Raw genomic sequence first — 12741 nt, 5'->3', positions numbered from 1 at the left:
AATGAAAGAATTGATCTTTCTTCATTTTGGCAATTGTGGGTGTGAGATCGGAATTGATCTTTGGAATTTATTTGCCAAAGAACACAAATTACCTTCTTGTTCCCTTGACCCTGGCCAACAAAACAATAGCATTAATAATCTATCATGTTTATATGATGAGTCTATCAGAATGGAGAATGTTTATCATGCTCGATGTTTATTCTTTGATACAGACTCACAAATACAGAGACTGACCAAGGCATCATCAAGATCTCAATCTCAATTTAAGGAAGAAAATATAGTTTCCCCTATTGATTATGCAGATTATGATGCTTCATCAAATTTTGGAAAAGGATATCACATCATGAGTGGAGAAATGTGGGACTATGTTAAGGAGAGAGTGAGGAAAATGGTGGAAAATTGTGATTCGATGGGGACTGTACTGGTTACTCATTCTCTTGGTGGAGGAACTGGATCTGGATCGACCTCTTCTCTTATCTATGATTTGGCCCATGAATTTCAACTTCCAATGGTAAGTAAATATGGGCACGATATTGTTGACACTATGATCAAGTCATGCTTTTCAATTTTTCCAACGGAAACCTATTCTACATCAATATTGGAGCCATACAATGCAGTTATTGCCTTGCATTATATTCATGATAATGTACAATCTATATTTTCGTATGATAATTATGCTCTATCAAATGCGTGCGTGGAGAGTGGTATAAAGAATCCAAACTTTAAGGAAATGAACCATCTGATTTCACAAAACATTTCAACATTAACATCTCAGATTAGATTCAAATGAAGGAAGTTTACGTGATGTGTGTGAAACTCTTCCTATTTCATATAATGCCAACATAATATGCAATAGTTTTGTAAACTTGCAAGATACATCCATGACTGAATTGAGCATAAAGGATATCTTTTCAAGAAATACCTCAATGAATATGGCCAATAATGGTGTTACCATAGCAATGAATATAGCAATGAGAGGCGATTTTTCAAAGAATCACACAAGCTTACTTTCAGAAAAACTCAAAACTGATTGGAAATTTTCAAATGAGACAGAAAAAGCCCAATATCAAATATCAAACAAGGGGCCAGAGAATGTCTACCCAGAGTCTTTCAACTTTTCAAATGTAATGCACATTGCCAACAATACTACCTCTATCACAAGCTATCTTGAAAACCTTCTGAAACAATTTGATTTGATGTATAGTAAGAGAGCTTTCGTTCACTGGATTGTGGGAGATGGTGGTTTTGAAGAAGATGGGTTCTACGAAGCCAGAGAGCAACTCGCAACAACAATTGAATGTTACTCTTCTTTCCACAACTGAAATAGTTTTCTCAAAGTTGAGTCAAAAATTGAGTTCACAGTCACACCTTTTTACTATTAAATGTCTTCAATCATGTATTGAATCATCTTCCATTGTTTGAATTTAGAGAACAATTAACATTGAAACACCCAAAGAAAGATTGGGTCTGAATATGAAAAATTCAAAGAAAGAATTAATAGGATGTAAGGTTTTCACATAGCTCATTTTGTTCATAAGTCAAAGCATTAACATTCAAAAATACTATCTCCATAATCAAAATCTTCATCAGTAAAACTAAACAACTGTCTGCCAAAGGCAAGCGTCACCAGATCAGCCAATAAATAATTGTAACCATGAATATGGATCATTGGTCTTTTAAATGAATTTTAGCAATCCTCAGTATGGTTTCAAAGCCTGAATGAATAACTATATTGCGATAGCTTTCTGATAACATGTTAGAATTAAGCTTTCCAGTCTCTGGGTCCATGCAACCCTCTTTACCCAGTTTGAAATAAAGCTTTTCTGTGTTGATCTTGAACTCGTACCCTGTTGATCCTTCGTCTCTGTCTGGATAATGGAGCATGACATAGATCTCTGTTTTTAAAGTTTTAATAAAATCAGAAAGCTTGCATTTTACAACTGATTCGTCCTTACGTGAAACAATATGGATCGGAAAATCGTCAAGCCACTGCCCATACTCTTTCAATTCTGAAAGTAAAACAGCGATGTAAAAGGTATCATCAAAGTTAGTCCCTATCACAAACATCTTGTCATTAGGAAACCTTTTAAAGTATTTGTAATGTAGATTTTTGCTTCTAAATTCGAAAGGTGAAAACTTAACCAAGTCATATACACTCGAATCCGCTCTTATTTTAATAACCTCTTCAGTGTTCATATCATAAATCTCAGAAATTACTGACTCGTCCCTAAATTCCTTATGTTTAAATTTGTGTAACCTTGGCAATCTGATATTCCTGAGATAACTCACTACCAAGGGAACATCATTTGAAATAAAGAATGTTTTTGGGAACTTTGATTGAAGACAAAATAGATTTCCATAAATTTCTCTACTCAAAGGCATATCATATACGAAGGTTTCTAGTAGCAGTTCTAATTGAGAAACTTTGTTATGACTGAATGAAAATATAGTATTTGTTACTCTGTCAAAAGCTAAGCTATCCAATTTATATCCATCTACTTTTGCTACCAATGAGAAATTTGAGCTATCACACAATAGTAACTCATGGTCGGTATTACTGTAAAAAACCAAGAAATTATGGGGTTTCCAGCCAAATATTGGTTCTACATCACCAATTTCAAAAGAAACAATTTCATGACATTTGGAAAACCCAAGTGAGTTTCCATAATACTTCCTCAAGTAATAATTATTGCTTTCAAATGAAAAGGTACATAATTCGTCAGTACTGTGATCATAATGAATGGCCAAGGTTGGTTCCATGTATAATTGTTCATATTTGAAAAGCAAGTTGTCTCCATCATACACTACAACTCTATCTTGTCCTAAAACTATAACCTCGTTTTTAGATTTGTTGAATGTAATTCCAAAAATAATTTTCGTTTCTGTTTCCTGTAAAATTGGAAAATTATTGTCGGCATCGAGCTCAACTTTCAGTAAGTGACAATTGTTAGAGTGAAACAAATACATTACATCCTTTGAATTATCCTCACTCTCAACAATACACATACATGTGCAAACTCCAGTACAGGCAATCCTGTAAAGACATTTTCCAGTATCAAGATCAAAAACTCGGAATTCCCTATCAAAATATGAAATAATCCATCGTTTTTTGTGATAAATTTCGACATTCCTACCAATACCATGCTCCAATTCATACTCCCTCAGACAGAGCAGCTTTGCTCCTTTTAAACAAAGTGCTGTTGGAGTACAAAGTTTATTCCGAAGTAATGAATGAGTGTAATGTTTTTCCAAGCCATCAAGAAACACCAACCGAACTCATTCATCATCAAGCCTTTCAATTTTCTTTTTTTTTAATTGAGGCTCAAGATCACAAATTTCCGACGGGCTACCAATTTGTTTCATTTTAATATTTAAAAAACAAATCATTTAAAGTTTACATGTTATTCAATAGCTTTTTATAAGAGTTTCAAGTCAATCGAGATGCAATATGTGTTGTAATGATACTTCTAGTTTAAACTTGTTATTCAAGTTCTTTCCAATACAAAAAAAATGCGTCAATTTACCACCATTCTCGTGGTGCTTCTCCTCACCGCCTTCATCACCTGCTCATCAAGAAGTATTGAAAAATACGATTTATTTGACGATTTGGCAGATAAACTTTCCATCGAAACATTTGAACAATTATCTGATTCTCCAAATCCAGGATGTTTATTTGAAGAAAGATACGAAAAATCACTTTGTCATCCCACTGCTAAGAATGTCCTCTTTTCCATTGATATTTCTGCATCCATGAATGAATTAGTATTCTTTAGTCCACCAACAAGAAGAATCGATTTGGTGATTCGTACAATTGAAAATGCATTATTAGAAATGGATCAATTTAAAACTAATCAAGTGATTTACATTCAATTGTTTAGTGACAAAGTCAGACCAATCGTTTCAACATTTGGACCAATTGTAACTGATGGAAAAAGTAAAGGAGCTCTCTCAGCAATTAATTGGTTGAAACAACACACTGGCTGGAAAAGTATTGATGGACATACTGATATTAAATTTGGATTGAGAAGCGCATTGACTCTATTTAAATCAAATCCAAGAAATGAAACTGCCATCTATCTCATGACTGATGGAGTTGAAAATAGAGAACATGTTATTGAGATTTTACCAGCTTTTAATCCAAAAGAATCTCCTGTTGTGAATACAATTTTATTTTTGAAGAGATTTGATGAAAAGTATCACCAATTGATGAAATCTATTGCTAAATATTTTGGAGGATATTTCAAATGGAGTTATTAAAGTCAAGTTTACAATTTCTAAGGAACTAAATTTGGATCATCAATGTTTTATATTATTAAATGAGTTTGAGTTTGGGTTGGTATTATTTCTCAACAACACAATGTTTCAATAATTTCACCTTCAATCACTTCAAATACAGATCTATCACTCAATAATCCATTCACAGTCACCAAAACACTTCCCTTCTCCAAATCAACCTCAACAAAACCACCTCCCAAAGTGAATGTGCTCATCACAGCTTTAAATCTTTTCACCTTTCCATTCTCATTTCTCTCCAACTCTTCAATGACACCACGATGATGAATACTAATAGTAGCTTCATAACATAGCTTTCTCAGGGCTCTCTCAATTTCCTCCGAAACAATTTCTATTTGTAAATCTTTAACAACCTTAATGGTGGAAGGACCTCTTGTGGAGAGACGAATAATATTCTCCACACCTTTATCTTTCTGCAGATTAAATTGTACCTTAAAGGCAAGAGAACAAGCTGCTAGAGGTGTATTCCTATCGAGTGATTCTTCAGAGTACATTGCTTGGTGTTGATAAGGTGATTTGTTTTTTTTGATTAGAAATACTTTGAAGTTCTTGCGACGTGAAGGTAGTAGAGATTAATATCTCTCAAAGGTAGATATTATATCTCACACTGGGTTAAAAGCTGTAAAGTTGCAATTAGCTCAAAAATGTTTCATTTCCAATAAAACGCGAAGAAGTGTGTTGATTTACTCTAAATATTCAATATTGAATCAAAAAATTGCTTAAATTTTGATAAATTTAGACAATGACCATCTTAATTCCTTAGCATCTTTCTATTACATTCTACAGTGGACATTTAAGCAAGTTTTGATTGACTTATTATCCTTCTAATTATCCTGTGTTTTCAAGTCCGTGCACTTCCACTCACTGCGCTAATTTCACGAGGTAGTATTTTTCATTGTAATCTCCAACTCCTATGCACATTAAGTATTCAACCCGTACCTTCACAGTCCACAAGTTTCATTACAGCCAAATCCAAAATATGGTGCGTTTTTGGGCAAAACACTTTCGGTTCACTATGCATTGTGGCACCAAGGCAAAACCAACACAATGTTGAATGAAGGTAAACAATTCTGTTGTTGGGCGGGAGATAGACAATCGAAAAGACTTATTTTGTTTGAAGGAGTGAACAATTTGGCGTATTGGTACCAACCTCAATAAAACTCAGCGAAATTTCCATTTAAAAAAAAGTTTACTGAAAACTTGAGCCAATACACAACAACAATACATTTGGTATAAATTTATCCTTCTTATTGTGTGATTCGAGAGCATCAATAGAGTACTAGAGTCCATTTAAACTACTTTATTTCAAAACAACAGTACTGAAGAATATTCGGTAGAAAAATTGTTGAATTGTATCACTATTAATTACCGAAGAAGAAGAAATTTATTGAAGGAAGAATATTCATTCCGATTGATCACATTGTATACAAGTAATATTTAATAACGTTATTACACTATTCAAGAAGCAAATAATTAGAAATTATCCAAGATGGTTCAACATTTTGTTTTTGTCAACTTTTCAAAGGGCTTGTGCTGTAAAACTTTAGGAAGATCTGTGGATCCAATCTCTTATCAAGGTATGCACGTGAGTGATATTATGGAATTGTTAGAAAATGGAGGTGATTGGAAGGGTGATCGTTTGGCAATTGTTGGAGAATATGCTGATGATGATATCGCTGGAAAGTTAGTTATTCCTGGTCTTGTTCAAAGTTTCAAGTCTGGAAAGAAGAGAGCAGCTACAACACCTCTCGATCCTGTAGAATTGGAGAAGGAAGCTGGCAAGGTAGAACAAGAGTTGAAAAGTTTGTTGAAGGAAGACGGTTCTCCATTCGAGTTTTTAAAGAAGAGAATGAAGGGCATTAAAGTGCACGCACCTGCTATTTACTTTGATGAAGGAAAGTACTTGCTCAATCACACCAAAAAGCAGTACATTTCTAGATCCAAATTCCGTGCACCACTTCCAGGAGCCCTCAATGCCATGATTTCCTGCATTCAAGACAAGGTTGGCAAATGGTCAGGTGATTCAATTTCCGTAGTAAGTGATTTGGAACCTTACAAACACTATACTGATGCTACTGAGCTTGCTGAGAGAACCTATATTCAACTCTCCAAGGAAAACCACAACGAAGACCACCACAATTATGATTTTTAAATCATTAAGAGAAAACAACACCACACATACAAGAAGAAACAGCTAATACAATTTACCTCATGGACCTTTTCCCCAACTCCACAAATGATGTGGCGCAAATTTACAGATCTCTCCTGCTTGAAGAAAATACGCGACCCCAGAATGGCAGTGGCAAAGTTTTAGAATAATAGAAAAAAATGAAAAAAGGATTGATTGTGATTGGACCATTTGTTCATGCATTGGACAAGCTTTCAGCAAAATGCTTGCGTTATTGTTCAAAAGGAGCAATTATTGTTGGAAATGATGGTACAATTGAAAGAGTGTTGGATATGAAGCAAAATGATGACTCCGCATTGTTGGAAACGCAATGGAAGGAATATGACAGAATTACCTTGAAACCTTCTCAAATTGTTATTCCAGGTATGATTGATACTCACGCTCATGCTCCACAATATTTCAATTGTGGTCTCGGACTAGATATGCCACTCCTTGAATGGTTAAATACATACACATTCCCTGTTGAAAGTAAATTTAAAGATTTGCAAATTGCTATTCGTGTTTACACTTCATGCGTTCGTCGTTCCTTGATGAACGGAACAACAACAAGTGTTTATTTTGGCACAATTCACAATGACGCAACAATTTTGTTAGCTAAAATCATTGAAGAAATTGGTCAGAGAGCTTGTAAGTATCTAATCAGTAGCAGTTATTTAAAGGAGTATCAACACATGTTGATTTTTATGTGCATATTATTTACTACTAATAGATGTAGGAAAAGTGAGTATGGATAGATTTGCTCCTGAATATTATTGTGAAGAAACACATCAAGGTATTGATGATGTGAGAAAATTCATGGAACAAATGAAACACTTCAATATGGTCAAACCAATTCTTACACCAAGAGTAAGTTATTGTTATTTTGAATTCAAGCTGAAAATTATTGATTGTTATTGAACAGTTTGCAGTTTCATGCTCTGAGGAAATGATGAAGGGTTTGGCTGAAATTTACAATGAATATAATGATGTACCAATTCAATCACACATTTCAGAAAATACTGGAGAAGTTAAATTGGTTTCAGAACTCTTCCCTTCCAATACTAGTTATGCAGAGGTTTATGATAAGGTTGGATTGTTAAATGAAAAGACAATTTTGGCTCATGGTGTTTATTTGACTGATTCAGAAATCGAATTGATCAAAGAAAGAAGATCGACTATTGCCCACTGTCCACTCAGCAACTTTTCATTGTGCAGCGGTGTGTTGAATGTCAGAAAATTAATTAATAGAGGTGTTAAAGTTAGTATGGGTACTGATATTTCTGGAGGATATTCTTCATCCATGTTCAATTCTATTAGAAATACTCTTATTGCTACTGCCTCTGCCAGTACTGACCATATCAGAAATGAAACAGACGCAACCGAAGATACAGTACCAATTACTATTGATGAAGCATTCTACATTGCCACAGTTGGAGGTGCTGAAGCTTTGAATATCGAAAGCAAGGTCGGTAACTTTGTAGAAGGTAAAAGCTTTGATGCCTTAATCATTGATGTCGATGTTAAAGAAGGAAGTATCGATTCATTCAATGATTTGTACAGTGATGTTTTTACAAGTGTTCCTGCCCATGAAATGGAAGAGAAGAAACTTAAAGAAAACTTTAGCAGATTTATTTTCAATGGAGATGACAGAAATATTTCTAAAGTTTTCGTTCAAGGAAGAGATGTAACATTAAATTTGCGAGATTAATTTGTAATTTTTCCATTCTAGCATGCTAGAATAAAGAGATTTTTGATAATGTCTCACTCTATTAGCTTACAGTATTTCCTGAAATTACCATTATAATCTTTTCCTTTTTCAGAATTAAATATATTGACATATTTGTGTTAATTTTTATCATTTGATTCATCTGTTACTTCAGTTTAGTTGGTGAATTTAGTTTTTATATTAGTACTGATATATTAGTAGTAGTTGATGAAATATTTCTTTTTGAACCTGCAGTGACTCATCATTTTGTAATTATTTAGTGGATACATTCTAGAGTTCGTTCCTCAATGAAAGATCCCATTCAGCTGAATTTTAACAGCTGATCAAAAGTAGTTGTTATCATGTCAAAAAATCTAATTATTAAGGAAGTACTATTTATAACTTTGTATTACAGTTTTTTAGAATCAAAAAAAAATGGCTTCTCTTGATGATTCCGATACTTGGACCATATCGGATCTTTCATCATCCCATGGAGGAGGTTCCTTAAGAAATTCTATCAACGTTATTGATAAGAGACAAAAAATCCAAAAACCTATTTATTCACCAATTTCTTCAATAGATTCACAGTCGGATAATGACGAATTTCAAAAACCAATCAAACCATTCCTAAAGAGAACTAGTGGAGGATATACGGCAGCCAACCCTATCCAAAATGTAGAAAATAATGTCCCTAATGATACAGAGAAACCAACTGTTTCTGATGTACAAATAATCAAAAACACACCACCACAAAATATTATTCCTCTTCCATCACATCCCAAAGTCAAATTTGAGCAAGAGGATGAAACAACTAAGGTTACGGATGATCTTGTTCCTGTTATCGGACCAGATCTATATTCATTAGCAAAATCTGGAGTACAAAATTTAGCAATTTCTCAAAATTTAAGAGGATATGAAATTGCACCTCCAAAAGTAACCACTCATATGGATTTTACGGAATATATGAAATTTCATAGGAAAAGAGATTATGGAATGATAAGCGATTTACCAAAATCAAAAAAAGTTGAAGAGGAAAAAAAGGATTTAAAGATACCAGAAGCCCTTTATACTTATATGGCCAAAGCCTCTCCTCAAAAAAAGGATATTGAGCAAGAACCTCCAAAAAAAGACTCACAAAGGAATATCAAATTTCCGAAACAAGAAATCAATCAAAACAAACAAAGAAAAAGAGAAGATCTACCCGAAAAATCAAAAGTGGTTGGAAGAAGATTGGATAATAATGTAAATTTAAAAAAGCAAGAAGAAATTCAAGAGCCTCTAAGGGAATACGCTGTCAAGATTGAAGAGAATAGACCACTCGATAAAGAGAATAGAATTACTGAAAAAAATATTGAACGAATTTCTTCATTCAGAAATGAAATTGAAAATGCAGTTAAGGAGAGTGAGTTGAAACTCTCCTCATTCCAAAAAATGTTGGAAAAACTGTTACAACAAAAAGAAAAGGAGTATGACAATATTCTTGTAAAAACTGCTAGTCAAGTCACTAACACTGTAAACAATTCAATGACACGGATGGGATTAGATTTAAAAACATTTTACAAACAATTTGACAAATTGCAGAAGGTCACATCGGATATTACTTCTAGATTTGGGAAACAGTTAAGTGAAGATCAAAAGAAATCTCAAACGCTCATGTCCAAGCAAATGAAACAAATTGAAGATCTAGGTAAAAAGCTTGAAATGATTGAAAAGAAGACTTCACAACTTAAAAATGACTCTAAAAGGGATTTTAAGGTTTTTACAGGTACTTCGAGAACCCACAGACAAACAAGAAGACCCTTGTTTGATTTAGATTCCAAAACAGCTGAGCTAACAATAGATGATATCCATAATGAAGTGTCAAAAAAACATCCATCCATTTTCAAATATCCATCTGTAAGTATTTATTTGAATTTTGATATATGATTTTTAAAAAGTGGGATGATAGCTCGCCAATGGATAATTTAGACTTTTACCAAAACGAGCAAAAATATTTAATTGATGAACTAGTTGGAAAATCTATAGATTTCTCGAAGAACTTGAATCTCGACACTGTTTTAATTGAGCAACCAAAATTTTCAATTTCAATAGATGAAAAGGTTAAAATTGAAAACCTTCCACCAAAACCAATTGTGCTATCAAAAACTGATCTATCAAGCAAAGAAATTTTAAAGTTGTATCCAGGATTTTCTGAGAGTTTACTAAAATTCTCAGTAATGAACAAAAAGACTGTAAAACCCCAAAACTTAAAGGAGATGACACCAGAAACAAGAATTCATGAGCAAACCGCTGAGCCTACAGCACCTACGCCAAAAATGGAGGCCCAATCTGTTCAAACGGAAGTTCCTAAAGATGTTTCTCTTCACGAGGTTGAAATACAAACGGAATTACCTTCTACTGATAATTCCACAATAAGTGTACCACCTTCCAACGCTCAAATTTCATTGGAGGAAAAGATTGAAAGTTACAATGCGAGCTGGACAACAAAGGACAGTTCAGCAATGTCCTTTCAAAATGGTATTGATGTGAAAGTTGAAAAAGAACTATCTAGGTTTGAAAAGGAAAGATTAATTAGAGAAATGCTTCCAAAGAAATCTTCTCATCAAATTCCAAAACTTAATGAGTGCGAAGATTTTGATGGTATTTGTTTTACATCTCATTATTCTAACAGATTAATCAAAACAGATGAAAAAAGTCAACATTATTTGTCAAATTATGTTAAAAAGCAAAAGAATATGGATTTAATCTTTGAAGAATATGCTAATTGTTTGATAGAAAGAGTAATTAAGCATATTTCCATGAACATTATTGGAGATTATTTGAACAGTTCATTAGGCCAACAAGATTCAGGAGAAGATTTACATGTAACAAATGATGAAAGGTTTATGTCCATTAAAGGAGGGGCATTGTGTGCAGAACTATTTTCATTTTGCTATAATAATGATTTATCCTGTGATGATGAAATTATATACAATATAACAGAGGACCTTTTAATTGAATATATCAAATCAAAGCAACCAATATTTGACTTACACAATTCAGTGCGTGAACTTACTGAGATTGATTATGATGAATTTGATTTGGAGAAAATTTATGAACTTGTGTTTAGACTCTTATTGAATGATCGATCATTAGTGAAAAACAGAATTATTGATGACGGATGTAAAGAAATTGAGTTTATTCCTCACAAAGCCAATATTTCCAAAGACAAGGAAATTATTTTACCAAAGGAAAAGGAATTGAAAATTGTGGAAACTGCTAAAATTACTTCACTTGGAACCACTGAAACACAAACAGAGGAGGAGCATTTGGATAAAATACCCACAACTCCTATCATTGAAGATTTTCAACCAAAACTGGGATTACCCCATTCCACGTTCTTTATTCTCTCTGATAATATGTCAGAGGCTATAACTCCAATTTCAATAACAACAGAGACAAAAGCTCAACAATATAACATTACAACACAAACTTTCAATGAAATTCCAAAAGTAGAATCTAGCTCAGTTCAAACAAATGAATTTACTAAATCCATTTCTGGTGTACAAACTGAACCACCACCAATAACCATTTCAACAACAACCGAAACAAATTCAAAGAATTTATTTGTACAGTATAATCCTTCCAGTTTCTTTCATATTGCTCCACAATTACCAAAGCAAACCCAATCACAGAATATTCAAACTAGTTTTACAACCACTACTTCTACTACCAATCCTAAGAAATCTACTTTGACCAATTCTAACTATTCTTCATCAGAAGCTGTTACATATTCAGATTCTCAATCATCCTTCTATGAAGAGGAAGAGATTATTTACGAACCAGTTCAACCTGAACAAAAGTATGATTATGTTGAATTGAAGAGAGATAAAGTGTTTGCAACACTTAATGAAAACGACATTGAAAAAATGTTGAAACTTGAAATGCTAAAAAGGTCAATAACTGGCAAAGTGGTTTCATTTAAAATGTCCATGTCTTCAGATGGAACAGATAGCGAAGATAGCTTTCTATCATCTGAACAAAGCATGTCCACTTTTTACACATCAGATTCAAGTAATGGATTCTCGTATGTTCAGAAGAGATATGAGGATAGTGATGACTATTTGAACAGCTCTACATCAAGCTACAGTGATACGCTTGGACCTTTTGATACATCTAAATTCACATCATCAACTATTACTGATTCAATATCTGATAATTATTCAACTCTTGGAAGATATTCTCTTAATGAAAGTTGGATATGAACTATTTAATAAAATTAATGGATCATTCACCATCCTTTCTTACAGCTGCCAATTTCTCTGTCTGATTTCATTTCATTTGAAGCACATTGTAAACTGTTCCATAACAGTTCGAACTGTTTTAGAAAATGGAAGAGAGTTTACAAAATTGTGAAACCATTAAATATTTTATTAAATTAAAAAATAATAAATATTACAATATTGAAACTATAGTTCATGTAATACATGGTTGAAAGATAATTTATCATGTATTAATTTTGAAAAAAGGGTACACACNAATATCTTTCGCTGAGCGAATTCATGAGAGTTCTATTTAACTCCAAAGTATCATCCAA

General features: G+C 33.2%; 6 protein-coding genes across 6 annotated transcripts; 4 read left to right on the top strand and 2 right to left on the bottom strand.

The window, feature by feature from the left end:
• Position 1: 1 nt before the first annotated feature.
• On the top strand, positions 2 to 1322 carry NAEGRDRAFT_88209 (alpha-tubulin; the record flags this gene model as incomplete). Its single annotated transcript, XM_002679781.1, is given in 2 exon segments — positions 2 to 784; positions 792 to 1322. Coding segments are annotated over 2 exon segments (1314 nt in total).
• A 343-nt stretch (positions 1323 to 1665) lies between these two features.
• Positions 1666 to 3006, bottom strand: NAEGRDRAFT_64956 (uncharacterized protein; the record flags this gene model as incomplete). Its single annotated transcript, XM_002679639.1, has 1 exon — positions 1666 to 3006. The coding sequence occupies one exon, from the start codon at positions 3004 to 3006 to the stop codon at positions 1666 to 1668; it is 1341 nt and encodes a 446-aa protein (XP_002679685.1).
• Positions 3007 to 3510: 504 nt separating this feature from the next.
• On the top strand, positions 3511 to 4257 carry NAEGRDRAFT_64955 (uncharacterized protein; the record flags this gene model as incomplete). The annotated part of the gene is made up of 1 exon (XM_002679780.1): positions 3511 to 4257. The coding sequence occupies one exon, from the start codon at positions 3511 to 3513 to the stop codon at positions 4255 to 4257; it is 747 nt and encodes a 248-aa protein (XP_002679826.1).
• Positions 4258 to 4346: 89 nt separating this feature from the next.
• Positions 4347 to 4787, bottom strand: NAEGRDRAFT_64954 (uncharacterized protein; the record flags this gene model as incomplete). Its single annotated transcript, XM_002679638.1, has 1 exon — positions 4347 to 4787. One exon carries the CDS (start codon positions 4785 to 4787, stop codon positions 4347 to 4349), a length of 441 nt encoding a protein of 146 aa, XP_002679684.1.
• Positions 4788 to 6164: 1377 nt separating this feature from the next.
• NAEGRDRAFT_78946 (guanine deaminase) lies at positions 6165 to 8168 on the top strand (the record flags this gene model as incomplete). Its single annotated transcript, XM_002679779.1, has 3 exons — positions 6165 to 7108; positions 7191 to 7327; positions 7383 to 8168. Exons 1-3 carry the CDS (start codon positions 6622 to 6624, stop codon positions 8166 to 8168), a joined length of 1410 nt encoding a protein of 469 aa, XP_002679825.1. The 5' UTR covers positions 6165 to 6621.
• A 432-nt stretch (positions 8169 to 8600) lies between these two features.
• NAEGRDRAFT_64951 (uncharacterized protein) lies at positions 8601 to 12409 on the top strand (the record flags this gene model as incomplete). The annotated part of the gene is made up of 2 exons (XM_002679778.1): positions 8601 to 10061; positions 10103 to 12409. The coding sequence occupies 2 exons, from the start codon at positions 8601 to 8603 to the stop codon at positions 12407 to 12409; spliced, it is 3768 nt and encodes a 1255-aa protein (XP_002679824.1).
• Between the last annotated feature and the right edge of the window lie 332 nt (positions 12410 to 12741).

The sequence above is a fragment of the Naegleria gruberi genome (genome assembly GCF_000004985.1).
Source record: "Naegleria gruberi genomic scaffold NAEGRscaffold_12, whole genome shotgun sequence".
In the NCBI taxonomy this organism is placed as follows: domain Eukaryota; phylum Heterolobosea; class Eutetramitea; order Acrasida; family Naegleriidae; genus Naegleria; species Naegleria gruberi.
This window is presented reverse-complemented; position numbering and strand designations above follow the sequence as displayed.